The 22,575-nt window shown below is 45.9% G+C and overlaps 12 protein-coding genes and 1 long non-coding RNA gene across 15 annotated transcripts; 6 read left to right on the forward strand and 7 right to left on the reverse strand.

The window, feature by feature from the left end:
• Positions 1-22: 22 nt before the first annotated feature.
• On the forward strand, positions 23-949 carry LOC135341981 (F-box only protein 36-like). The gene is made up of 2 exons (XM_064538674.1): positions 23-398; positions 449-949. The coding sequence occupies exons 1-2, from the start codon at positions 114-116 to the stop codon at positions 830-832; spliced, it is 669 nt and encodes a 222-aa protein (XP_064394744.1). The 5' UTR covers positions 23-113; the 3' UTR covers positions 833-949.
• Positions 950-958: 9 nt separating this feature from the next.
• LOC135341946 (muscleblind-like protein 1) lies at positions 959-4,344 on the reverse strand. 2 transcript variants are annotated; one of them, XM_064538638.1, is made up of 7 exons: positions 3,869-4,344; positions 3,613-3,750; positions 3,233-3,368; positions 2,984-3,138; positions 2,497-2,608; positions 1,201-1,292; positions 959-1,126 (listed from the first exon to the last, which is right to left on the reverse strand). In XM_064538638.1, exons 1-7 carry the CDS (start codon positions 4,199-4,201, stop codon positions 1,055-1,057), a joined length of 1,038 nt encoding a protein of 345 aa, XP_064394708.1. In that variant the 5' UTR covers positions 4,202-4,344; the 3' UTR covers positions 959-1,054. The 2 variants fall into 2 exon arrangements, with proteins under 2 accessions (XP_064394708.1, XP_064394709.1); XM_064538639.1 differs by lacking the exon at positions 3,869-4,344 and having other exon boundaries at positions 3,613-3,756.
• A 55-nt stretch (positions 4,345-4,399) lies between these two features.
• On the forward strand, positions 4,400-8,555 carry LOC135341883 (intraflagellar transport protein 80 homolog). Its single transcript, XM_064538564.1, has 18 exons — positions 4,400-4,562; positions 4,668-4,727; positions 4,788-4,839; positions 4,900-5,107; positions 5,271-5,539; positions 5,592-5,673; positions 5,725-5,780; positions 5,855-5,979; positions 6,029-6,202; positions 6,264-6,387; positions 6,723-6,837; positions 6,893-7,090; positions 7,227-7,374; positions 7,435-7,521; positions 7,576-7,750; positions 7,874-8,046; positions 8,103-8,226; positions 8,277-8,555. Exons 1-18 carry the CDS (start codon positions 4,528-4,530, stop codon positions 8,337-8,339), a joined length of 2,268 nt encoding a protein of 755 aa, XP_064394634.1. The 5' UTR covers positions 4,400-4,527; the 3' UTR covers positions 8,340-8,555.
• LOC135341954 (uncharacterized protein CXorf58 homolog) lies at positions 8,418-10,227 on the reverse strand. Its single transcript, XM_064538647.1, has 5 exons — positions 10,001-10,227; positions 9,719-9,940; positions 9,538-9,669; positions 8,934-9,163; positions 8,418-8,742 (listed from the first exon to the last, which is right to left on the reverse strand). Exons 1-5 carry the CDS (start codon positions 10,187-10,189, stop codon positions 8,532-8,534), a joined length of 984 nt encoding a protein of 327 aa, XP_064394717.1. The 5' UTR covers positions 10,190-10,227; the 3' UTR covers positions 8,418-8,531.
• Positions 10,228-10,287: 60 nt separating this feature from the next.
• Positions 10,288-11,927, reverse strand: LOC135341930 (TNF receptor-associated factor 5-like). Its single transcript, XM_064538618.1, has 3 exons — positions 11,526-11,927; positions 10,833-11,464; positions 10,288-10,530 (listed from the first exon to the last, which is right to left on the reverse strand). The coding sequence occupies exons 1-3, from the start codon at positions 11,925-11,927 to the stop codon at positions 10,335-10,337; spliced, it is 1,230 nt and encodes a 409-aa protein (XP_064394688.1). The 3' UTR covers positions 10,288-10,334.
• Positions 11,928-12,004: 77 nt separating this feature from the next.
• On the forward strand, positions 12,005-13,540 carry LOC135341971 (lys-63-specific deubiquitinase BRCC36-like). Its single transcript, XM_064538664.1, has 8 exons — positions 12,005-12,142; positions 12,224-12,343; positions 12,415-12,502; positions 12,549-12,631; positions 12,690-12,745; positions 12,793-12,930; positions 13,104-13,144; positions 13,199-13,540. The coding sequence occupies exons 1-8, from the start codon at positions 12,041-12,043 to the stop codon at positions 13,357-13,359; spliced, it is 789 nt and encodes a 262-aa protein (XP_064394734.1). The 5' UTR covers positions 12,005-12,040; the 3' UTR covers positions 13,360-13,540.
• Positions 13,541-14,498: 958 nt separating this feature from the next.
• On the reverse strand, positions 14,499-15,692 carry LOC135341967 (centrosomal protein of 63 kDa-like). 2 transcript variants are annotated; one of them, XM_064538661.1, is made up of 5 exons: positions 15,534-15,692; positions 15,409-15,436; positions 15,212-15,352; positions 14,899-15,164; positions 14,499-14,852 (listed from the first exon to the last, which is right to left on the reverse strand). In XM_064538661.1, the coding sequence occupies exons 1-5, from the start codon at positions 15,587-15,589 to the stop codon at positions 14,531-14,533; spliced, it is 813 nt and encodes a 270-aa protein (XP_064394731.1). In that variant the 5' UTR covers positions 15,590-15,692; the 3' UTR covers positions 14,499-14,530. The 2 variants fall into 2 exon arrangements, with proteins under 2 accessions (XP_064394731.1, XP_064394730.1); XM_064538660.1 differs by having other exon boundaries at positions 15,400-15,436; positions 15,534-15,690.
• Positions 15,693-15,696: 4 nt separating this feature from the next.
• Positions 15,697-17,014, forward strand: LOC135341972 (uncharacterized). The gene is made up of 6 exons (XM_064538665.1): positions 15,697-15,804; positions 15,862-15,992; positions 16,172-16,337; positions 16,416-16,518; positions 16,566-16,757; positions 16,829-17,014. Exons 1-6 carry the CDS (start codon positions 15,739-15,741, stop codon positions 16,942-16,944), a joined length of 774 nt encoding a protein of 257 aa, XP_064394735.1. The 5' UTR covers positions 15,697-15,738; the 3' UTR covers positions 16,945-17,014.
• Positions 17,015-17,399: 385 nt separating this feature from the next.
• LOC135342008 (uncharacterized) lies at positions 17,400-18,836 on the reverse strand. Its single transcript, XR_010396722.1, has 4 exons — positions 18,562-18,836; positions 18,355-18,458; positions 18,097-18,163; positions 17,400-17,682 (listed from the first exon to the last, which is right to left on the reverse strand). It is a non-coding gene; the product is annotated as an uncharacterized LOC135342008 (long non-coding RNA).
• Positions 18,837-19,052: 216 nt separating this feature from the next.
• Positions 19,053-19,830, forward strand: LOC135342002 (transmembrane protein 254-like). The gene is made up of 3 exons (XM_064538695.1): positions 19,053-19,261; positions 19,318-19,421; positions 19,471-19,830. Exons 1-3 carry the CDS (start codon positions 19,184-19,186, stop codon positions 19,649-19,651), a joined length of 363 nt encoding a protein of 120 aa, XP_064394765.1. The 5' UTR covers positions 19,053-19,183; the 3' UTR covers positions 19,652-19,830.
• Positions 19,799-20,908, reverse strand: LOC135341953 (ribonuclease 3-like). The gene has a single exon (XM_064538646.1). It carries the CDS (start codon positions 20,843-20,845, stop codon positions 19,856-19,858), a length of 990 nt encoding a protein of 329 aa, XP_064394716.1. The 5' UTR covers positions 20,846-20,908; the 3' UTR covers positions 19,799-19,855.
• On the forward strand, positions 20,889-21,802 carry LOC135341995 (FUN14 domain-containing protein 1-like). The gene is made up of 5 exons (XM_064538689.1): positions 20,889-21,038; positions 21,138-21,267; positions 21,316-21,391; positions 21,442-21,567; positions 21,642-21,802. Exons 1-5 carry the CDS (start codon positions 20,981-20,983, stop codon positions 21,717-21,719), a joined length of 468 nt encoding a protein of 155 aa, XP_064394759.1. The 5' UTR covers positions 20,889-20,980; the 3' UTR covers positions 21,720-21,802.
• A 3-nt stretch (positions 21,803-21,805) lies between these two features.
• LOC135342005 (small ribosomal subunit protein uS3m-like) lies at positions 21,806-22,573 on the reverse strand. Its single transcript, XM_064538697.1, has 3 exons — positions 22,433-22,573; positions 22,219-22,378; positions 21,806-22,111 (listed from the first exon to the last, which is right to left on the reverse strand). The coding sequence occupies exons 1-3, from the start codon at positions 22,448-22,450 to the stop codon at positions 21,819-21,821; spliced, it is 471 nt and encodes a 156-aa protein (XP_064394767.1). The 5' UTR covers positions 22,451-22,573; the 3' UTR covers positions 21,806-21,818.
• Positions 22,574-22,575: the final 2 nt, after the last annotated feature.

The following is a 22,575-nucleotide window of genomic DNA, read 5'->3' on the forward strand; positions in this document are numbered from 1 at the left end:
CAGCAGCTGTAAGCAGATGGGCGTGACAGTACAGTCACGCCCATCTATCTAGACATCAACAAGAACTGCTAAGCTGTCTACTAACACTAACAGTATACTGTGTTCGCTAGGCAATGGCGTCTCTAGAGAGAGTGCTGGCGAGCAGTGCAAGTGATGAGGTGGTACAGAGTATGTCCTGGAAACGCAAAGTGTGTAATGGGAGAAGGCTATTCGAGGTGACAGGCCAGGCACCCTCCCCCTCCAAAGACTGGGTACAACTCAAGATTACTGACAGAGGTGTTGTCTGGCGCAAGTGGAGGATCAGCATAAGAGGAGTGACTCAGGGGAAAGCCCCTACACCACAGCCATCTGAAGTGGTCCTCTCACATACTGACTTCCAATGTGATGACACCATGCAGGTACGGTACACCACTGTATCTAGTGTATCTATATCCATCCACTACTCCAGGTTGAGGTGGAGAGAGTGTTTGGTCCCAGAGTGTTGCAACAAGTCCGGCGGATTGTTGCTGGTAACCATGACAACCTGAGTTGTCTCCCCGATGCTGTCTTGATAGGGATCTGTCTGTACCTTGACCTGTCGTCACTCACTCAGTTATCTCGTGTTAGCTCTCATCTGCGTGAGGTGTGTGGTGGTGAGGCTCTGTGGGAGAGACTGTATGAGCAGCATCAAGGTTGTCCCAGTCATGAGGTGGCCACTCTAGCAGCTGACATTGGATGGAAGGTTGTCTTCTTCATGAACAAGCTGCAACTACAGAAAGAGGTATCTCGAAGGAGGCGCCTGCAATCCCCACTACCACCTGCTGAACCAACCAACGCTTTCCTAACACAATAACTTGAATACGTCCGTTTGTATACAATTATGAACTTCTATCAACATGTCACTTATTAGAACACATCACTTATTAGAGCACTCCTTATATAATTATGAACATGCTCATCATCTGTTCAGTTAACTGTACACTGGGGATCAACAATTATTTCATAAAAAATCAATAATACATAAAAATGTTATACACCAAATAACAAAAATTGTATGCAACAGATTGATTGACTGTTAGTGTTGAATAGTTTGATGGGACACAATGGTTTGTAAGAATGTTTCTCCACCTCCACTACTACTGGAGACCTACAAGGGAGACAAACACACAGTCATGAGAGCAAGGAGTGGGGGTGGGCTAGTACAGTAGACAAACCACTTACTGATTGTGCTGGTAGTGGGGAGGGGAGGGGGAATATGTTAGTGGGATATGACACAGGGACGAAGACAGGAGAGCTCCCACCGGGGAATGACCCTACAGGGAGGGGAGGAACATACATGATTATAGTGGGGTAACATATAATGGGTATAGGTCTCTGAGCACACAGGCTAACCACACTACACGAGGGGCTGGGTATAGGTCTCTGAGCACACAGGCTAACCACACTACACGAGGGGCTGGGTATAGGTCTCTGAGCACACAGGCTAACCACACTACACGAGGGGCTGGGTATAGGTCTCTGAGCACACAGGCTAACCACACTACACGAGGGGCTGGGTATAGGTCTCTGAGCACACAGGCTAACCACACTACACGAGGGGCTGGGTATAGGTCTCTGAGCACACAGGCTAACCACACTACACGAGGGGCTGGGTATAGGTCTCTGAGCACACAGGCTAACCACACTACACGAGGGGCTGGGTATAGGTCTCTGAGCACACAGGCTAACCACACTACACGAGGGGCTGGGTATAGGTCTCTGAGCACACAGGCTAACCACACTACACGAGGGGCTGGGTATAGGTCTCTGAGCACACAGGCTAACCACACTACACGAGGGGCTGGGTATAGGTCTCTGAGCACACAGGCTAACCACACTACACGAGGGGCTGGGTATAGGTCTCAGAGTACACAGGCTAACCACACTACACGAGGGGCTGGGTATAGGTCTCTGAGCACACAGGCTAACCACATTACACGAGGGGCTGGGTATAGGTCTCAGAGCACACAGGCTAACCATACTACACGAGGGGCTGGGTATAGGTCTCTGAGCACACAGGCTAACCACACTACACGAGGGGCTGGGTATAGGTCTCTGAGCACACAGGCTAACCATACTACACGAGGGGCTGGGTATAGGTCTCAGAGTACACAGGCTAACCATACTACACGAGGGGCTGGGTATAGGTCTCTGAGCACACAGGCTAACCACATTACACGAGGGGCTGGGTATAGGTCTCAGAGCACACAGGCTAACCATACTACACGAGGGGCTGGGTATAGGTCTCTGAGCACACAGGCTAACCACACTACACGAGGGGCTGTGTATAGGTCTCTGAGCACACAGGCTAACCATACTACACGAGGGGCTGGGTATAGGTCTCTGAGTACACAGGCTAACCACACTACACGAGGGGCTGTGTATAGGTCTCTGAGCACACAGGCTAACCATACTACACGAGGGGCTGGGTATAGGTCTCTGAGCACACAGGCTAACCACACTACACGAGGGGCTTACCAGGTAAGTACATGAAAGTGGTGGTGGATGCAGTGGGTGAGTAGTAGAGGGGGGTGCTCTGCTGGAAGCCTGGGCCCATCAGTGTTGGCATAAACATGCTCTGTTGCATACCCTGCATAAAGACAACATACTGAAATGAACCCATGTCAATGAATAGCCACACGCTGACATTCCTGAGGATTTGTTGACAGTATTCACAGTCACATGTCACAACCTTTGAACTATGCCTAGCATACAGCCACAATCACATGCACCTAGTCTCATGCATCAGGGGCATGCTACCTCCCACCAGCTGGGAAACACAACAATAGTGCTACCACAGCAATAGTGAAAGTTACACAGACATAACAGTAGCTGTACAGGTTACAAGTCTACCATTTAATAATACATAATTAGTGTAATAATAATATTGCAGCAGTCAGCATAAGGGGAAGTCCAGGCTGGAGCCAGCTTGCTGTGTAATGCTCATTGATATGCCAACTCTCACCTGAGGTGGTGCAAAGAGTCCAGCTGGTCTAATCAGCTCTTGGATGTGGGCAGGGGGGTGGTAGAATCTACACTGTTCCCTCGGACAGCCAGTACTGCGAGCAAAGTCTCTACACATAGTCACCGTCCCATCATGGTTCCTACGCACATAGTGCTCTGTAGGAAGACAGTCATAATAAGCACTCAATGAGAGCCTGGGACTCCCCTAAACCCAGTATGCCCACACACCCCAGCCCAAACACAAGCTCACCAGGATGCACAAGATGGCAGAGAGACTGACTGCATTGCCCAGTGAGGTAATCACGACAAATGGAGAGTTTGTCTCCAGTGAATTGAGCAGGGAGGACACCATACTCACCATACTGAGAAGGCATGCCAGGGGCCACCTACACACAACGGAGGCAGGAACAATCATGTCAACAAAACATTTCTCAGTGTTGCAATGCAGGGAATGTTACAGGGATTAAAAATGCACGTTTTAAAAAACAATTTATTGTTATTGCATTTCCTGGGTGATCTAATAAGTCGTTAATGATTCTATACAGCGTATAAGAGAGTGACTAAGCATTTCCCTATGGAGCCTGTTAACTAGATACCTACTAACACTTTGTATGGCTTGGGGGGACTCACTGGCAACGTTTGTTGATAGGCTGGGACAGGGTAGAAACCAGACATCATTGCTCCAAACTGCTTCCCTGCAGTCACGAGTTGCTCTTTGATGTGGGGGGGAGGATGGAAGTACTTGCAGTGATCACGATGGCAACGATCCTGCATAAATGTGTCCATGGCTACTAGCTATCTAAAACAATATTCACGTTATTATTTATAATACTAATTATATACTATATTATATTATATTATATTATATTTTATCGCTCCATTCAACCTTTAAGAAGTCATAGCAGCAAGTGAGCTTTCCCCCCTGGTCTATCAGGGTGCCTTTGTGAGGGTGTGCAAAGCAACAGAGCTCTCCTCTGGGACAGCCTTGGTTTAGATACTCACTGCAGATCTCCAGCTCCAACCAGGATGAGTCACGATGACTAGAGCCTTTGCTGGTTGCGCTCACGTACACTGGCGGCGTGGTGGGTTGATACACAAGAGAGGGGTCCATCATCAGTGAGCTGGACAGACTGGCCATAGATAAGAGTGGACTAGCTGTGCTTGATTCTTCTGAGGTGGTCAGGTCTGAATTCGACGGTGTGCTCAATGGTTCGGGCATTATTGGAGCAGCTTTGTGGTCGAAAGCTCTTCAACTAGCTGCTGAGATTTCTGTGGGCTTGCATAAACTACTACACTATGCACACTGCTTTGCCTTGTTGTCATCTTGAGAAACGAACTTTGGGAACCAGCTTATCAGGTTTTACTTGCACAATCGCTTCTAGAACATTCCAATTCAACGGAAAGCAATAGCTGTGAAATCTACTTGTAATATTGAAAACAAAAAATGCCATAGCAATTATCGAAACTAACAAAAACACTTCCTTGAGCAACTGCAAGAAAGCAGATCTGTGCACAGTGCTAGAGCCAGCTAGTGCAGGGGAGAGCATGAAACTGAAGATTAGTCTACAGAAGGACAAGAAACATATCCTGTCAGCAATATGTGTGTGTCTAGCTGCCATAGATCTACACCTCCATTGTATGCAGTATATATATACTATGATGATTTCATCCTTAACTCAGAGCACACATAGTGATATTGTGACCTGTGTGGGATGGGCAAGTTCTGATGAGCTCTATTCTGTCAGGTAGGCCCACTCTACACCAGCCCCTCCCCCTCACACACACACACGCCCACACACACACAGTGATGACCATCAGATACTCCGCTGGGACTTCAACTCTGGGGAAACTCACCAGGTACACTCCTCACTCCACCCACTCACAGTCTATATCCTTACTCTGTGTACGTTGGTGTAGGTGGTTCAGTTGCCTCAGGAGACATATGCCACTGACATCCACTGGGTCCCGAGTGGTGGTAAGAAGAGAGAGTTGTTTGTGTTGGCCTGTACTGACGGTCGCTTCCTCTTCATCTCACGACTGGGTCGAGTGGAGAAGAGTGTGGAGGCTCACAAGGGCGCTGTCCTAGGGGCTCAGTGGAGCTACGATACTACTGCACTACTTACTTGTGAGTTAGTGCACTACACAGATCAGCCTATTAGATCATGTTTGCTGCAGTGTGGTTCTTTCTTTGGTGACCATGTTAGTAGTAAAGGAGCATTAAGTTAATAACTGCAATTCAGTGATTCCAGTCCCTGTCTACTTGTCAGTAGATCCATTCTCTTGCTCAGATGGTGAGGATGGTGCTGCCAAGATATGGTCCAGAGCAGGTATGCTACGGACTATCATTGCTCAGTCAACTGGTCCAATGTACGCTGCCTGTTGGTCACCTGACTCTGATGCCATAGCCTACACCAGTGGTCGGTCATTAGTCCTCAAGCCACTGCAGCCGGCGGTCAAACCCACTCAGTGGAAGGCACATGATGGTCTTATTCTCTGTCTGGACTGGAGCTCTGCCAACAGTCTCTTAGTGTCAGGAGGGGAGGACAGGAAATACAAGGTGAGGGATCTGCTGACTGTGTGTACTGCTAGAGTGATGCTCCCTCTCTCAGGTGTGGGATAGTTATGGACGTGGTCTCTATTCTTCCTACCTTCATGACTCTCCCATCAGTTCAGTCAAGTGGGCACCAGATGGTGAGCTTACACAAATACAATACATGGTTTAGTACTCTTGTGTGTCTGCAGGTGACTTGTTTGCTGTGGGTTCATTCAACACTCTTAGACTGTGCGACAGGACAGGGGTACGTATCCACACACACCTCACACTGTCCCCCTCCACACCCACACACACCTCACACTACACACACATACACAGTGGTCTCACAGTCTGGAGAAGCCCGCCAGTGGAACAGTTTTCAAACTAGCCTGGACACAGGACGGCACTCAATTCTCTGGAGCGTGTGGCAATGGACAAGTCATCTTTGCCCAAGTGGTGGACAGGTAAGTGTAGAAACCACCCCCCCCCCACCATCCCTCACCTCACCACTAGACATCTTGAGTGGGACTCTCTGGAGGCATGTGTGAACCATGACAACACTGTGGATGTGAGGGACGTCACTACTGATGCAAGAGAGCATCTTGAGTTCAGTGAACGTATTATCAAGACCTCCCTTGGTTGGGGACACCTGATTGTCACCACATCCACTCAGGCCTACATCTACAAGTCAGTATACAACACTCTCATACATGTAACACTATCTGTGTATGTACTGACTGTGTTGCAGCTCTCGTAACTGGACAACCCCTGTGACCCTGGACATGCGTGGCTCAGTGGGACTTATACAACAATCAGAGAGACACTTCCTACTCACAGACAGTGCCTCAGGAGTGCAGCTTGTCTCCTATGAGGTGAGGTACCACCACACATACACACAGGGTTTCATATATATAGGATTTGGGGACTCTTTCAGCTGCCATAACTTATCCAATTTCAATGATTTTCTGATTTTCTGAAAGCTTAGAAGAAGACCTTTCAAATGGTACCATCAATTGCCAATATTGGCCATACCATGGATAATAGCCCATGGTCCAATGCCGAAAAATGACAAATTATGGCTCCAACGAAATTTTGGATTGAAACATTATTTGTTTCTAAGCTTTCAGAAAATTATAATTGTTTGACATTGGATCAATTTATGGCTGTTGAAAGACCCCCCCCCCCCTTCACATGCACACACACACAGGGTCGTGTTGTGAGCTCCATTAAGTCTCCGGGGGTCCAGTCGTCAATGCTGAGTCAGCAAACCACCTCCCTCAGCAGGGACACAGTCGTCATAAGAGACCATCGTGATGACAAAAGTAAGTGTGTTATATTTCTCTATGTGCACACTGACAGTGATGGATCGCACTGCAGGGGTTCATGCATTTGATGCTCTGACTGGCAAAGAGTTAGGTGAGGGGAAACCCCTAGTACACAAAACAGAGGTGGTGGGTGTGGCCTTGAGTCAATGTGGACCCCCCACTGAGCGCCTCCTGGCTCTACTGGACAAGAACAATGACCTCTACATTACCACTGTGAGAGGACCTCTTGCTAACACCACACAGGCCCTCGGTAAGAGCCTCTGAGAAACATGTCATTTGTACTGAAACTAGAAGATTAAAAGAACTGCTCCACCAGGAATTGCATTGTAGATTGCTAATAGAACACCATTTATTTATAAGATGTGCTGTACATGCTTGTCCCTCAGGTACAATGGTGAGCAGTGTGGCCTGGAACAATGGCAGTAACATTCTGGTGGGCATGTGTGACACTAAGTTCATAGCATGGTATCACCCTGGTGTGGTGTACACAGACAAAGAGCTCCTTCCACAAACACTGCTCATCAAGCAAGGAAGGTAAGAGCAGTACTCCCCTCACTGGCAAGTATGGCACTCTGTGTGTGTGTGTGCTTGCAGTGAGTTCTCCAAGAGTCCTCAAGTGGTAGGGTTTGTAGGTAATCAATGCACTCTGAGGAGGTCTGACGGAGCTCTCATTAGAACCAGGTGAAGTCATACCACTAATGATTCTCCTGTTCTATACTGCCCCCTCCTGTGCAGCCTGTCTCCATTACCTGGTCTCCTGCACCAGCACACCTCTGCTAGGAGATGGGAGGCAGCTACTAAACTATGTCGCTTTGTCAAGGACCCTGCATTGTGGGCGTGTCTGGCTGCCATGGCAACGGATGCCCGGGATCTTGGCACTGCTCAGACTGCCTACGCTGCTATCAACGAGGTGAGAGGTCAACTCAAGTTAGCAAGTGTGTGCTAACATTGTCTAAATTGTATTGTATTATTATTGTAAGCTATTTAACAAGCACATGCCCCTGACCAGTGTGTATAATTATTGTCTCGTCAGGTGGACAAGGTTCAGTTCCTCTCTCGTATCAAAGAGCTATCTAGTAGGGAGCAAAGGAATACTGAGCTGGCACTGTTTTGTCACCAGCCTACTCAGGCAGAGGCTGCTTATCTGACAGCAGGACTTGTGTACAGAGCCATTGATCTCAACCTATCTCTCTTCAACTGGGAGAGGTGAGTCTGTATGTTCACCATAGGTCATATCTAGATACCAGTCTCTGTGTATATAGGGCCCTTGAGATTGCAGTCAAGCACAAGACACACGTGGACACTGTGCTAGCATTTAGAGAGGTCTATCTCAAGGAGATTGGCTGCTCAGAAACACTCCAGCACTTCCAACAATACTCAGGGAAGGTATGTGGTCGTGTGAGTGTGTGTTCACTAACTGTTCTCCTTCTCTGCAGCTGAGCATTGACTGGGATAAGATTAGAGCCAAGATCTCACTAGAGGAAGGAGCCACCAACTGACCAACACTGACACTGTCATTATAAACTCTCTTTGATTGTTTTGGACACTCTTATTATACCACTCTTTATTAGCGTTCATTCTCTTATGTCTTATGTCTTATGTCTTATGTATAATTATTACACATCAAAAACAACAGAATAGTCAAGGAGGATAAAAACGATAATAATTATGATTGTTAGTTGCGTATTATATCATGTGATATCTTCAAATGAAAGTTCTTGTGTCCATTGGTACAAGTCATCTGCTTCTAGGTCCCAGTCATCATCTTCTGCTTCCTCTTTTTCTGCCTCCACATCTCCAGAAGTGTATAATTTTCGCATCTTGTCCGCCCTCTGCTTAGCCTGACGTGACCTTCGACCCCCGTCCTTGCTACTGCATGGAGTGGCAGTCGTCTTGCGATTGCTGCAGAACAAAACTAACTCTAAATACAACAATAGCGCAATAACTGGAGGATCCATATCAGCACACTAGTCATGGTGGTTGGTACTAACAATCTCTAGACAAAAATAACCACCTCTTAAGGCTTAGGCTATAGAGAACTGAAATTGTCACCACTTAGAACATTCTGTGGGACAACACTATATAATAGTCACCTGTGAGAGGAGACAGTTTTGATGCTGGCCACTTGTTCCCTCTGAGAGTGATGTTGTGTGAGGCTGGCAGTGAGTAGTCTCAGTGACTCTCTCCCTCTCCCACGCTCCTCTAGGAATGACACGAGGTTTGCTAGTGCACTGTGTCGAGGTAAGGCAGCCAGACTCAGTCTACGCCAGCTGTTGTCCTTGCCCCCAAGGTCAGCAGGAGTCTCATCCATGTTGGACACATACTGTACACATAGGTATGGGCTTAGGGTGTGAGCAATAGGCATAACATAAATTCAAGGAAAATTAAGCGTTAAAGAAGTTAGTCCTAAGGGAAAGCATACCGTATAGCATGTAATTTTCGTGGGGCAAAATATTCATGGTTTTCGTGGTTGGAGGTCTGACCACGAATATTTTACCCACGAATGAAGCGACCTTGCCTACCTTTACCTGCAGTGCAAGCTCCAACCACTAAAATATTACCCACGAAATGTCTCAATATTGCTGAACCACGAATATTTTGTCCCCCAAAAATTACCCGCTATACGGTAACTCATGGCATGAACCCTGTGAACCCTGTGTTAAAGTACAACACACATAGTGCAGTGAGGACACACACCTGCATGTACTCCTTCATGGTGGAGACATCCACTTCATCAGTGACTCCCAACACCTCGTGGTGACAAGCATCACGATACATTTGATCATAGAACACACGATTGCCCATCTGTCGACGTGCATCCTCAGCTGCCTGTGGGTGCAACTGTGTGTAATGAGTGGGGTACATAGATTACAGTCACCTCAGATGCTGGTTTAATCATTTTCCTGCCACTGAGGTAACAGACTCCCCCAGCCCCCTGGCCAGCACTCTGAGTGGACGTGAATATCTTGAACAAAATAAAAGGAGGAAATTCAGGTCCACTAAATCTGAACTTGATTCTGGCTCTGATGGCAGGATCTTTGAGCAGCTCTGCCTCTAATGGACTTAGTTTACGCAGCACCTCATAAGTCAGAGAGTGCTCCTGCACAACACAGTACACTCGTAGTGAGTATAGACACACACACTCAGATCACGCACTTACAGCAGCACACACTGCCTCCTTGAGGAGCCGGAATATCCTCCTCCCTCGCATCCTGATCCACCATTGCTCAATGCGGTACACAGCTCTCAACATTTCCTCTGTCGTTGGTTGAGATGTAAAACTATTTACTGGGCCGATGTATCCAGAGCGTGTGGCTGGAACTCCCTTGCCCTGTAGCTGGGCGGCCATCTTAGCTGGTCGCTACGGCAACAAAACAATAAAATGTTTAGTGTATCGACCTTTACCATTTCTTATGGCTTTTTTCTGTGCCCCAAACAATTTCACAGTTGAATAGTTGAATCAATCCTACACTAGACACACACAAAATCCTAATTCATAAATTATGAAAGACAATAGCACGAATGAAAATAGCACCATTCTCTACAAAGTCTGAGTCCTCATTCATGAGCTTTGAGAGTGCGATGTATTTAGGGTAGCCATAGCCAACATTTCTGGGACTCTCTGGACGATGGAAGTAGTGTAATCTTGGGTCAGGATGGATATCCTTCAAGAGGGGCTGGTTGGGGATCCTGAAGGGTGGAGGGGGGGGTAGCAAGTCATATGAAGGGTGGGGGGGGGGGCAAGTCATATGAAGGGTGGAGGGGGGGGGGTAGCAAGTCATATGAAGGGTGGGGGAGGGGGGGGTAGCAAGTCATATGAAATAAATAATAAAATTTACTCTGAGGGGCCATTCATATATAATTATGAGCTGACCATTGTGTGCATTTTATAGTTGAGGATAATGGTAGTCATTTTCTGGGCCAAATGTTTTCTAGTTAACCTATCACAAAAGTTAATGATGTGTAGCTACTCAGTGTGTGTGTGTGTTCACCTGCAGTTGAGTAGGGAGAGGACCACCCTCTTCTGAAATGGCCAGGGCAACACTTCATCAAACTGGCCCTTCATGAGAACTAGGTAGAGAGAGAGGAAACCTTCGTTGTTGTCCCCCGCTGGATACACACACAAACACATCTTGTAGCCAGACTCAAACGAATAGAAGGATGGACTGTAAATGACTGAGGCCACAGGTTCACCGGCTTCAGCTGCTAGGATCTTGGAGCGGATCTCATCAATCCTCCAGGTAAACTGTCCAGAGCAAGGATACAGGGTGGTCTCCAGTGTGTGAGTGCTTTCTCCTTGAGCACCCACTCGCACTGACAGCTCAGCAACTTGTTTCTGTAGCTCCAGAAGAGCAGAGGCCATCTTGTGGGCATGTTTGGGTCCACAGGTCAATACATGCTCTGGTAGATCACCCCTCTTCACCAGTTGTTCACAGCCAAACGGTGCCATTGTACAAGGGATTGGGTGGGAAGGACAACCTTGATAGTGCTTGTCTATGTCTTTGCGAGGGATGGGACCAGAGGAGCAGGCATACTGACAGAGGAGTGGGTAGTTGGAGCATTGATCATGATGATGAGTTAGTTCAGAGCAGACAACCTCCAGTCCACAGTGCTCACACACGACCTGGTCGGGAGTAATGTGTGCAATGAGGAATGTATGTAACGAGCAGTTAACGAACACCCACCTTCCGTTGAGGGCACACAGTTTTATGTGTGTCGAGGTCAGCTTTGCAGACAAGAGTGTTACAAAAGTCACAAGGTATGGGGGCGTAGGCACACTTGTGGTTCCCCTTGTCCGAGTACTCGCCCCTCCAATCACAGCCCTCGTTCAGACAGCGTATCTTGAGAGCATTGATCTGCAGTTTGGCAGCATTGTCAGGGAAGGTATTGGTGGCATCGACTGGAGTGCGGTCCACTGGACACAGAGCAGTGCGCGAGTGCATTATAGGCAGGATACAGTCCTTACAGAATCGATGGCCACACGGAGTCTGATAGGGGTTGGTGAGACAACACAGACACACTGGACATCTGAGATAATCTGGCAGAGTGTCTATGAACATATCATCATTCTCAACATCAGCGGCCATCACTTCTATACACACAGAGAGAGATCAATAGCTTCCTTCAGTTCTCAGTCCATCTGTTTGGTATGCAGGTAGGTAGCCCCGCCCCTTCCTTTGCTAGCTAGTAAACACACAAGATGGTGCACTATGTGGAGCTGTTGTCTGATGCTTACCTAGTGTGTATGAGTCACGCTCTTTCCACTGAGAAGGAGGAGGTCATGGGACTGCTCATGGGAGAGGTGAGCTGCTTGCCTAGCTGTCATATAGATCTACTTGTACAATGAATCATTGCTTGTGATGATATCTGTCACACTCCACAGTTAATGGACAACAAGTTGATGTGTATTATTTCAGCGTATGCAATGCGTCGCTCTGATAAGCAGGCTGATCGTGTCGAGATCTCTCCAGAGCAGCTCTCAGCAGCAGCCATTGAGGCTGAGGTATGGAAGCCGGCGTGGTTTGTATGCCTTTACTGAATCGTAACGATAGTTCCATATCTAACTTGTTTCAGAGGCTCACAGTGAAGCTTGGGCGACCAGTGCGGGTGGTTGGCTGGTACCACAGTCACCCCCACATCACAGTGTGGCCTTCTCATGTTGGTAAGACCTAGCTCTGTCACTGTACCCTCTCATTATCTCCCTTCAGATGTGGGCACACAGGCAGACTACCAGATGATGGACCCTAACTTCATTGGACTTATTTTCTCATGTTTCAATGAGGCTGACAAAGTAAGTGAAACCCACTGACTTCTAACCCAAGCACTGTCACCCTCCTCTCATTGTACAGAAGCAGAGAGTGCAAGTGATTTGCTTCCAGTCTATTGCTACCAACTCCGAGCCAAGGCAAGTGCCTGCTCACATAATTCCAATCATTGAACTCTTGTCTCTAGGTACGAGCACATCCAGCTGCCACTACGAGTGCTGCCCACCCCTCGAGCCACAGTGGGTGCAGTTTGCCTCGAGGCACTCACACACCTGCCACAGATACTGCTCGAGGAGGAGAAGGAGGTCTACACCAAGAGTCAGGAGTGAGTCAACCATCAATTTTGACACAAGTAGCTATAAAAGCCTTACGTTTTTTTTTTTCGAAACTTCAGCCGTTTGGTAGCTAGCTTTGAAAGCCCTTAATTAGTCATCCATTTTCTGATGCCTAACAATTACCTTTCCAATGATGTGCTAATATCCACTGCTCTCTTCTCAGGAATCAGAAGGATCTGCTGGCTCTGGTTCACAATAGCGGAGGTAAACATTCAAACCTGCTAACTATATGAATGATCCCCTACTATATATATGCAGTGTACAGCCAGTCGCTGACACACATGCTGCAAGTAGTGGCCACACCTCTAATGCAAACTATGGAAAGAGAACTGGAGGCAAATAGAATCACTCTAGAGGAGCTTAGACGCAAGAAAGAGAAACTGTTGGAAACTCTACAGCAACTAGACTCATCATCTTAATAGCATATGTCATTCAGAACATTCATGTGTGACTGACAACAATTGCTTAACAGAACTGTCCAAATGATCAAAGTGTTTGTATTCTATTAATGCCCCAGACCGCCCTCTCAAATATGATTTTTGAACGTTTGTTTCTAAGCTTTCAGAAAATCATTGATATTGGATGTTATGGCAGCTGGAATTCTCAAACCATTAATGAGGGGGGTGTACGTAGACATATTTAGAAAATGTTGATGAATTTTCTGAAAGGTTAGAAAGAGACCTTTCAAATGATGTGTTTCAATCCAAAATTTCCCTTTTTTCGGCCTTGGACCATGGACTATGGACTATGGACTATGGACTATGGACTATTCTCATTGTGATTGATTATTATTTTGCAGGTATTGGGTTGACCTGTTCATCAAAATGGTATCGCCAAAATGGTAAATACTTTAAAAGCTTTCAGAAAAATTTGACATTGGATCCACGAAATTATGGCAGCCAAAAGAATCTCCGAACCCATTGAATAAAAATGGGATGCATGTAGTTGAACATCTTTCAACAGCCTTAACTTAACTTCAGTACTGTTGATCCAATGTCAAAAATGTTATGATTTTCTGAAAGCTTAGAAAGAGACCTTTCAAATGATGTGTTTCAATCCAAAATTTCGTTGGGGCCATAATTTGTCATTTTTCGGCCTTGGACCATGGGCTATTATCCATGGTATCGCCAAATTGGTAAATACTTTAAGTATGATTTTGATGACACCATTTGAACTATATTTTTCTAACGTTTCAGAAAATCATAAAAAATTTGACATTGGATCCACAGAATTCAAGTTATGGCAGCCAAAAGAATCTCTCGAATAAAAACGGGATGTAGTTGAACATCTTTCAACAGCCTTAACTTCAGTACTGTTGATCCAATGTCAAAAATGTTATGATTTTCTGAAAGCTTAGAAAGAGACCTTTCAAATGATGTGTTGCAATCTAAAATTTAGTCAGAGCCCTAATTTGTCATTTTTCTGCCACACTCTGAGCTGAGGGTCAAATTATGTAGTTTAGTGCCCTATTATCTCGTTCCTAGAAGTCTCCCTATTATTCTAATTATGCTAGCATAATTTTCCAAGCCCTAACTAGACTCAGCATCTTAATATCCTGTCATTCAGAATAATAACATCATTAATAGTAATTCATGTGTGAGTATTGACTGACAACAATTGCTTAACAGAACTGTCCAAATGATCAAAGTGTTTGTCTACTAACTGTTCCAATTCAATATCAAAGTTCTTGCTGCTTGGTTCAGCTGTGTTCATGTCAGAATGGTTGTTGGACTCCAAAGCTCTCACACGGTTGAGGAACAAGGCTGCCACTTCATTAGTCTCTTTCAGTCTCCCTAGCTCATCCCGCAGAGCTCTGTCTAGTGTGAGCTGTGATCTGAGTCGCTCCTGGCCACTCTGACAGACAGCAGCACTGGCTGTACTCTGAGCAAACGCAAGCTCTTCTTGCAACGTTCTGTATAGAGTTGTACACACACAGTACAGTAGTAATGGACACTCACCTGACTAGCTCATCTTTGCTGTGCAGTGTCTCCTGGAGTAGACACACACTCTCTCTCAACTCTCCATTCTCAGTGAGTTGAACCTCCCTATCACTATTACACTTGTCCAGCCCATCTCTTGACTGTCTCTTTGCTCTCAGGCAACTGTAGGCCTGGGTTAATCGTGACACCTCTCCTTTCAGAGCCTCCAGTTGGGCCTCATAGTCTGTGTAGCGAGCTTTGTACTCTCGTTCCAAGGCAGAGCTTTCCTGACGCAAGTGCTCCACCTGAGGAAGCGGGGGTGACTCTAATATACTATTGATAATCTGCCTACTTGAGTATTCCTCTCTCTGACTTGCAGCTTTAGAGCGGCTATATCTCTATCTCTCTGCTGCAGTTGGTTGGTCAACCCTCTGTTAGAACTCTCCCAGTTTCTCTGACGCTGAGATATCAGACTGTCTATCTGAGCCATGAGCTGTGTACAGAGCTAGAGGTTAGGGGGAGAGTACAAACAATCTATACCTCCTTCACCTCGGGTGCACAGGATGGCAGTAGAGTACTGTTCGTGTGTGTGTGTGTGTGTGTGTGTGTGTGTGTGTGTGTGTGTGTGTGTGTGTGTGTGTGTGTGTGTGTGGTTTAATATATTCAGAGCTCACCCATTCCTGGCACTGGTTTGGATCACAGACAGCAGCTCAGGACCAGTAGCAGCCATCAACAGTAGTACAGAAATTGTCTTGGATCGAAGAGTTGAATAAAATAAAATGTGTTCTAAATAGAATAGCTGACCTTTGATCTCTTAGCAACAGGACTATAAGTGTGTGCTCTATTTAGAAATATTATTATGTGCTCTATTTGGAAACTATGGCCTCAGACAAGAAGAAACTCAATATCTTTCTCAACGACCTCCTAAAGTTGGGATGTGTCAAGGTGAGCCCGTAAAGAGGTACTCTAGTATACGCTATAATATATGACGTCATGGTGCAGGGATTCCAATACTTTGCCACCCACCTGAGAGGTCGTGAGGAGATGGTTGTGAGTGTCATCAATGAACCATCTCTACCTATCCTCCTATCAGCCACCAACTCTCCAGCAGCTTCCTTTGCAAGCAAGGACCCGTGAGTGGCTATAGTGTGAGACTGGTAGTGATAGCCTGGCAGTGATAGCCTGGTAGTGATAGCCTGGCAGTGATAGCCTGGCAGTGATAGCCTGGCAGTGATAGCCTGCCTTTTAAGGGGTAGCTTGAGTGTGTGTGTGTACAGCTGGTGTCAGCAATACTGTGTGTGTGTTGTTACAGAGGCTCTGTGTTCATCAGTCAGAAGCGTCAGCGTCGACTCAGTGGATATGGGTTCATCAATGTTGGTCTCCCTCCAGCCAGTCCCAGTGGCTCTGAAGATGATGAGGAAAACTGTACACTCTTCTTGCTCGCTGGATATGCTCGGTACAGCTGTCCCTATGTCTGGGTGAGTGGGTCCTAATATAACATGGCCAGGATGGTTTTACAAAATATGTGGTACTTCAAATGTTTAACTCTTGTGCAGGTTCGAACCAACCACGATCGCATAGTGAGACTGAGCAGTGAGGACTGTCCAGAGAGAGATTACCCTCTGGCCCTCAAGACCACCTCACAATGGCAGCACACAGGTAGGTATGTGAGTACTCTAACATCAGTTGTCACCACTGCACTATAGACGTGTGTGTGGTGGATGTAGTAGCTGAGTTGGTGAGGATCTGTACTGTGCCCTGCCCGCCCAACCCTTTTGCTGTGGATATGGATTACTTTGCTGCTCTTCCTGCTTCAGAGAGGATCCTTGCATCGGCTGCCATGATCAGTCTACTACAGCAAATACTCTCCACAGGGTCACACTCGTATGACAGAAGAGGTGAGCTATAGTATAGCCTATACTCCACTGCATTGTGTGTATTGGACTACCCCCCCTCCCTCCATACACAGTCGCTGCTGATCTGGGCAGAGTGGGACAGGCCCATTTCCAGGCTCTCTTGGAAGTGGTTCAGACTGAATCTCCACAAAGACCCTCATCATTAAATCAATCAACCATTTCATCATAAACACAATCAATAACTTTGTGTTGTGCGGCCCAACCAACCTTAGAGGAGACAGTTCTAATATTTCCATTAATTTTTTCTCAAAAGAAAACATAGCCTCGATCCCAGCCCCTCTCACTAGAGGGGCTGGGATCGAGGCTATGGGTTCGTCTTCAATTGAGAGCGGCCTGTAATCGAGGCTAAAGAAAACCCTATAGCGCGAAATTTTCGAGGGGCTTAATTTTCGCGGATTTCGTGGGTTGGAATTCTACACCAAAATAATTAAACGAGCATGTTGGCTTTAAACGAGCATGTTGGCTTTAATTACCAGATTAGCCACTTCCGGATCCCGGAGCGAGTTTTGAGTATAAAAAGAGCTGCCCAGGACGCGACCTTTGACCCCCAAAATTTCATTCAAGCCTTAGTAACGAGCTGTTTTTTTCTCTTGCGCAAAAGCGCTCAGAACCCATTCATACACACCTTGAACACTAAAAAAAATACACAGAAGGGAAGGGAATACATTCCTGGTGGGTTTTCTTCTTTACCAGAATCAAAAAGAAAAAAATAAAATTTATGATTATGGCTGACAAATAAATAATGCTTAGAGTACAGTAAAAGGCTATGTCTATTCAGCTCCAGGTTAGCTACAGTGAGCATTACTCCAGTGAACTCTTCCAAAGAGTTTTCCTTGCTTTCTTGCATATAAATAGATGGCATTGAGACTACGCCATTGTGCATTGTAGAAAGTTGACGAAATTGATTCTGAAAAAGAATTTATATCAGCATTAATTAATGTCAGTATATCAAACAAATCTTTGCTATCATTTAGAGTTGTAGAGTGGGGTGCAAACAAGTGAGAGCTCTCCCGGGTAGGGGTTGGTAGTGCTGGCATAATTTTGAGCATAATTTTTGGGGAAGAATTATGCTGGTATCATGGGCACATTAGTGAGAATAATAGGCAGGTTTTGGAAATACAGGTCAGCCGAGTCAGTAGTATAAACATTTGTAGGCCTGATGAAAGTTGCGAGTACATGGGATGTGGTCTATGTTATGCTTTGGAGGAATAACGTGGGAATGAATAATAGAACTACCAACCCCTAGCAGTGAGTCTTCCTCCAGAAAAGAGGCCAGAGAGGTAACGATATAATTATTGCTTGATACAGTAGTAAGACTTACATTTTCTATATACATAGGTTGATGCCAGGATGACTGTCAACAAGCGAGGGTAGTCCTTCAAAGCAACCTGAGAAAAGATGAACGTTATTAATAATAATGACTCCATGTATGAAGGTTATTATACAAATGTCATGGTGGCTATGAGCATGATGACCCACTAGTAATTGAACGGAAAAAACACATGTCCATTTTGTCACTAGTCACCCTTCACCACAGCCACAACACCTAGCTGTTGTTTGTGCGATATTTTAAACTTACAATACTAGTACAATCAATTTCTGTTCTTCAGGAGGTACTTGGACGATACCCGAACCCACTAGGTGTTCCCTGGCCCTACAGACTTTCAGCACTTCACTTTGTTACTTTATCCATGTAAAATGAAATGTTAATGTTAAAAAGCACTCGCAGGTTGATAAAGTCACATTACTGTATACTATATATTATACTATAGACTAGACTACTTACCTTCTTCAACAACAACATCAGTTTGCCAAATCTTCATGTTTTCCAAGGCCAATGAACCTCTGGCAGCAAGAAAATTAAACGCTTAGCACTGTCAATTCTATCAACAAAGATCTGCTTGGTATCTTCAGTCTTGAACCAAAGCTCCTATGGAACCCCAGTAGGCTTCTTCTGAGGTTGAGAACGCTTCTTGAAAATAAACTTTTGACAGCCATTTTTTAGTTTATGTCATGTCTACTATCTCGTGAGAGCGCGGAAGAAGGCGTATCAAAAGAAGACCGTAAGAATGTAATTATACTGTCAAGGGCGTCTTTTTGCAAGACTCAAGTAAATTCATTTTTTCATTTTCGCCATTTTCCCGTTGCATCCGGTCGGAGCTGTCCTGGGCACGCCTTTTTATAGTCAGCATGCTCGTTTAAGTCCAAGAAAAGTGTTCGTTAATAAGAATTATATTGTGCAACGAAATGGCTTTTAGAGGCCAATCCACGAAATATAAGTGCCTCGAAAATTTCGCGCTATACGGTATCTGATTATGGTAGTCTTTTTTTATTGTTCTTGGATGGGAGGGGCTGCTAATACAGACCCACCCCACATTGTCTCCAGCTCCTATTAATTAAAGCAGACAATGGCAAAGAGAAGCAACTTCAAGCTCTCCCCTATTTCCACTTGGCTGGTGGTGGGAGCTGGTATGGCCCTCACTGGGGTGAGACTGAGAACTAGTACTAATATTGCCTATTGACAAGTATATTATTCCTGCAGGTCCTGGCGTGCTGCCCTGAGGTGATCCCCTACCCCAGTCTGGGGCCAGTAGGAACATTTCTCCACTACATTGCGTATGATCATCCACTGCTCATCAGGGGAACGTGAGTCATGTTTCTGTAGTGCATGCTCACACTGACTGTGATTGTGCAGGTTCTTTGGTGCTGCCATTATACACTTTGTGGAAGGGATTGTGGCGTTCGTCATGTGTCGACGTATGAAGCTGAGTACTAGAGACACTCTACTGTGGACACTGCAGACAGTTGGTGTGGGATTTGGATCACTGCTTCCTCTTAGAGCATTGTACAAGAAAAACAAGACAAAGTCGCAATAACTATTTATATATAATTATGACCAAGAGTTCTAATGAACTCTTGATATGACTTACAGATGTGTGCACGAATAGTTAATGATGGAATTTTATCATAACAAGACAAAAAAAATTAGTAGTTGTTTAGTAATTATTGTCTATATACATGACTTTTGGAAGATTAATGTTTTTATTATTAACAACCAGACAAAAATAATTATATTGCACTCATGATTGACTAATGTGTCTATCCAAGTTCAGTTCCTTCTCAGTGCTGAACCCTGGGTCACTGTCAGATGGCAGAGGGGCATTGGCGACTTGGGTCTTGAACTGAGATGCCAGTGCTGTGATGAGTGCCTCTCTCTCTGCCCTCTTGATGGAGCTACCGTGACCATCTCCCAACAAACGCTCACCAGAGAACACTGCCACTTGAAAGGTAGGGAAGTGGGTGGCTCGTCCGCTCTCCTTGATAAGCCGGGACTCAGCTCTGGGAAGACCTTGACCTTTCAGAATACTCTGTAACATGAATCGAGGGTGCTCTAGCTTTATAAGTTCTTGAATGTCCTTGCCACTCAACTGGGACACCACAAAGTTATGCACAAACGATCGAGCGGCTCCGGGGCCTTGGTTCTCGTACACAGCTCCCACTACACTGCACAGGATGGTGGAAATGAACTTTGTATTTGATCCATTGTTGAATATTCGCTCTGTCTTGATGAGATCCGTGATTCCCAGATAGTCAGTCAGTTTGCAGAGTGCTGTGTCGTTGGTGAGATAATTGCTTAGATCCAGTAGCATGCTGCCCTCCAGTTTAGGGAACGTGAAGAATAGGTACTCGTGAACATAAAACTTGAGAGTTGCTCGTCCGAGGATAGAAAGTCGAGAGTATTCCTGTGGCTTCTCGTGGGTGGCCACCTTGCTGAAGAGGCGACGGTCAGTGAGTGCAGCCTGCAGTGAGGGAAGGCTCTCAATACTGTGCCCAATACGCCTGGCTAGTGCTGATAGCTCTGTAGGGTAGTTCCAGTTTGACCACGCTCTAGGTTCTCCTGTGCGTGGATCAGTCTCTGTCGTATCAATAACTTTGTCTTGAGATGTCTCGCAGGCCTGTTCGCTGGCTGGCTCAGGGCCCTTCTTCCATGGTGTCCATGATGAGAGCCGGACTGGCTGAATACTTCGCAATCGGTGAAACAGGAACGATCCTCTTAAGAACAAGGCCATCTCTTGGATCTTGACTCTCTTCTTTGTAATCCACGTGGGTGAGTGTGTTTCTGTTCAAAGAGCACCAGACACACCCCCACTGTTGTGATAAATCTCTACAGTGTTCAGAGAGCTAGCTAGAGAGAGCTAGAGACAATGAGTGAACCACTTGAGAGCAGTCTTCTGAGAAGATTGGACGAGGAGATGGTGGAAGGTAGTGGCACCACTTGATAAACACACATAGTTTATATCATAGCCCTAATACTAGATCTATCTGTGGTTATGTGATGATGACCTTGTTGCCTCCCCTCAGAGGCAGATGAGGTCATCTCCTCCCTGCGTATTGACAGAGCTCTAATGAGCAACACTTTGAACAGGGCCATGATGTTTGCTGTTCACACATCACCAGTCCGGCAGTTTGGTATTGGGTTTGGAGTGGGATGGTAAGCACACACATACCTTACACTTGACTATATTACGTGTTGTCCCAGGTTGTCTGGTTACCTGTTTCGTAGAGTAAGTAGAACTGCAGCATTTCTATTAGGCTGCTCTTTCATTGCTCTACAGGTAAGCCACCAGTCATTGGATGTGTTGTTGACATGTTCCTCCATACACAGGGAGCATCAGCACTGGGTATTATCAATGTGAACTGGGGGAGACTGTCAGTACTGGCTCAGAGGAGAGTCCAGAGAATGGCCAGCAATGTCACCAGCCGACCCTCTGACACACCTCTCACTCAACAGGTCAGCCCCACTTTCCTCTAACTCTTACATAGTACACCACACCTATTATATCATGCTCTCACTCTGTGTTGCAGGTGGTGGGTTTCTGTAGGAGACACGTGTACATAACAAGTGGGTTCACTAGTGGAGCAGTCATTGCATTGACATTCTAAATTAGCTTCAGCTCATTTCATTTGTGTAATTGTTCTCCGTCATTGTTCAGTGAAATTATTTTGTTGTTTAATTTTAATATGAAGGTATGATAATAATAATTAGACAAACTTGTAAACAAGGTTTTTCTTGCTTTGTACACACTGAATCTCTAGTCTAACATTGCACTTGAGTAAATGAGAGAGAAGAGTTTCTGAATAGCCTAAGAGGAAGTGCATGGTCTTGATGGAGGGCAGTGGGCAGACCATCCCACACACAGTCACGTTGTTGTGTACCCTCTTAATGACCACCTCTGACAGCCACATCTTATACCATGTGCCGGTGATGAACTTGCGGATGAACTTGTCTTCTATGGCCACTGACATCGGCCCTCTCGCTGGACCGTGGAGGGTAGCTGTGTATGGTGTGTGTGTGTGTGTGTGTGTGCGTGTGTGTGTGTGTATACGTGTGTGTGTGTGTGTGTGTGTGTGTGTACGTGTGTGTGTGTGTGGAGGTACTTACTAGCGTTCCAAGATGTCCATCCCTTTGTCACCCCGATACGATAAGGGGGGTGGGCCTGCTCATACGTCAAGGGAAAATCTCCTTTGGGGGTGATCTTAAAGTACCCAGCCTTCAATGCTGCAGTAGTGGTGTGGTAACCTCTAGCCAGCAGGGGACACGCCTGAGTGTGTGAGATATCATTACACACACACACACACATAATGGAGTTACTTGCCTTCCTACAGAGAGCCATGGTGTCTAGTCTGTCCTAGAGCTGCCTGAATAGAGCTTATTAATGGAGATGATCTTTACCGACAAGGCACATGGAAACTGAGATCAAAGGTCGTGCACTCTATATACAGCTCAGCAAGTCCAGTC

The sequence above is a fragment of the Halichondria panicea genome, chromosome 9, assembly GCF_963675165.1.
Source record: "Halichondria panicea chromosome 9, odHalPani1.1, whole genome shotgun sequence".
In the NCBI taxonomy this organism is placed as follows: Eukaryota; Metazoa; Porifera; class Demospongiae; order Suberitida; family Halichondriidae; genus Halichondria; species Halichondria panicea.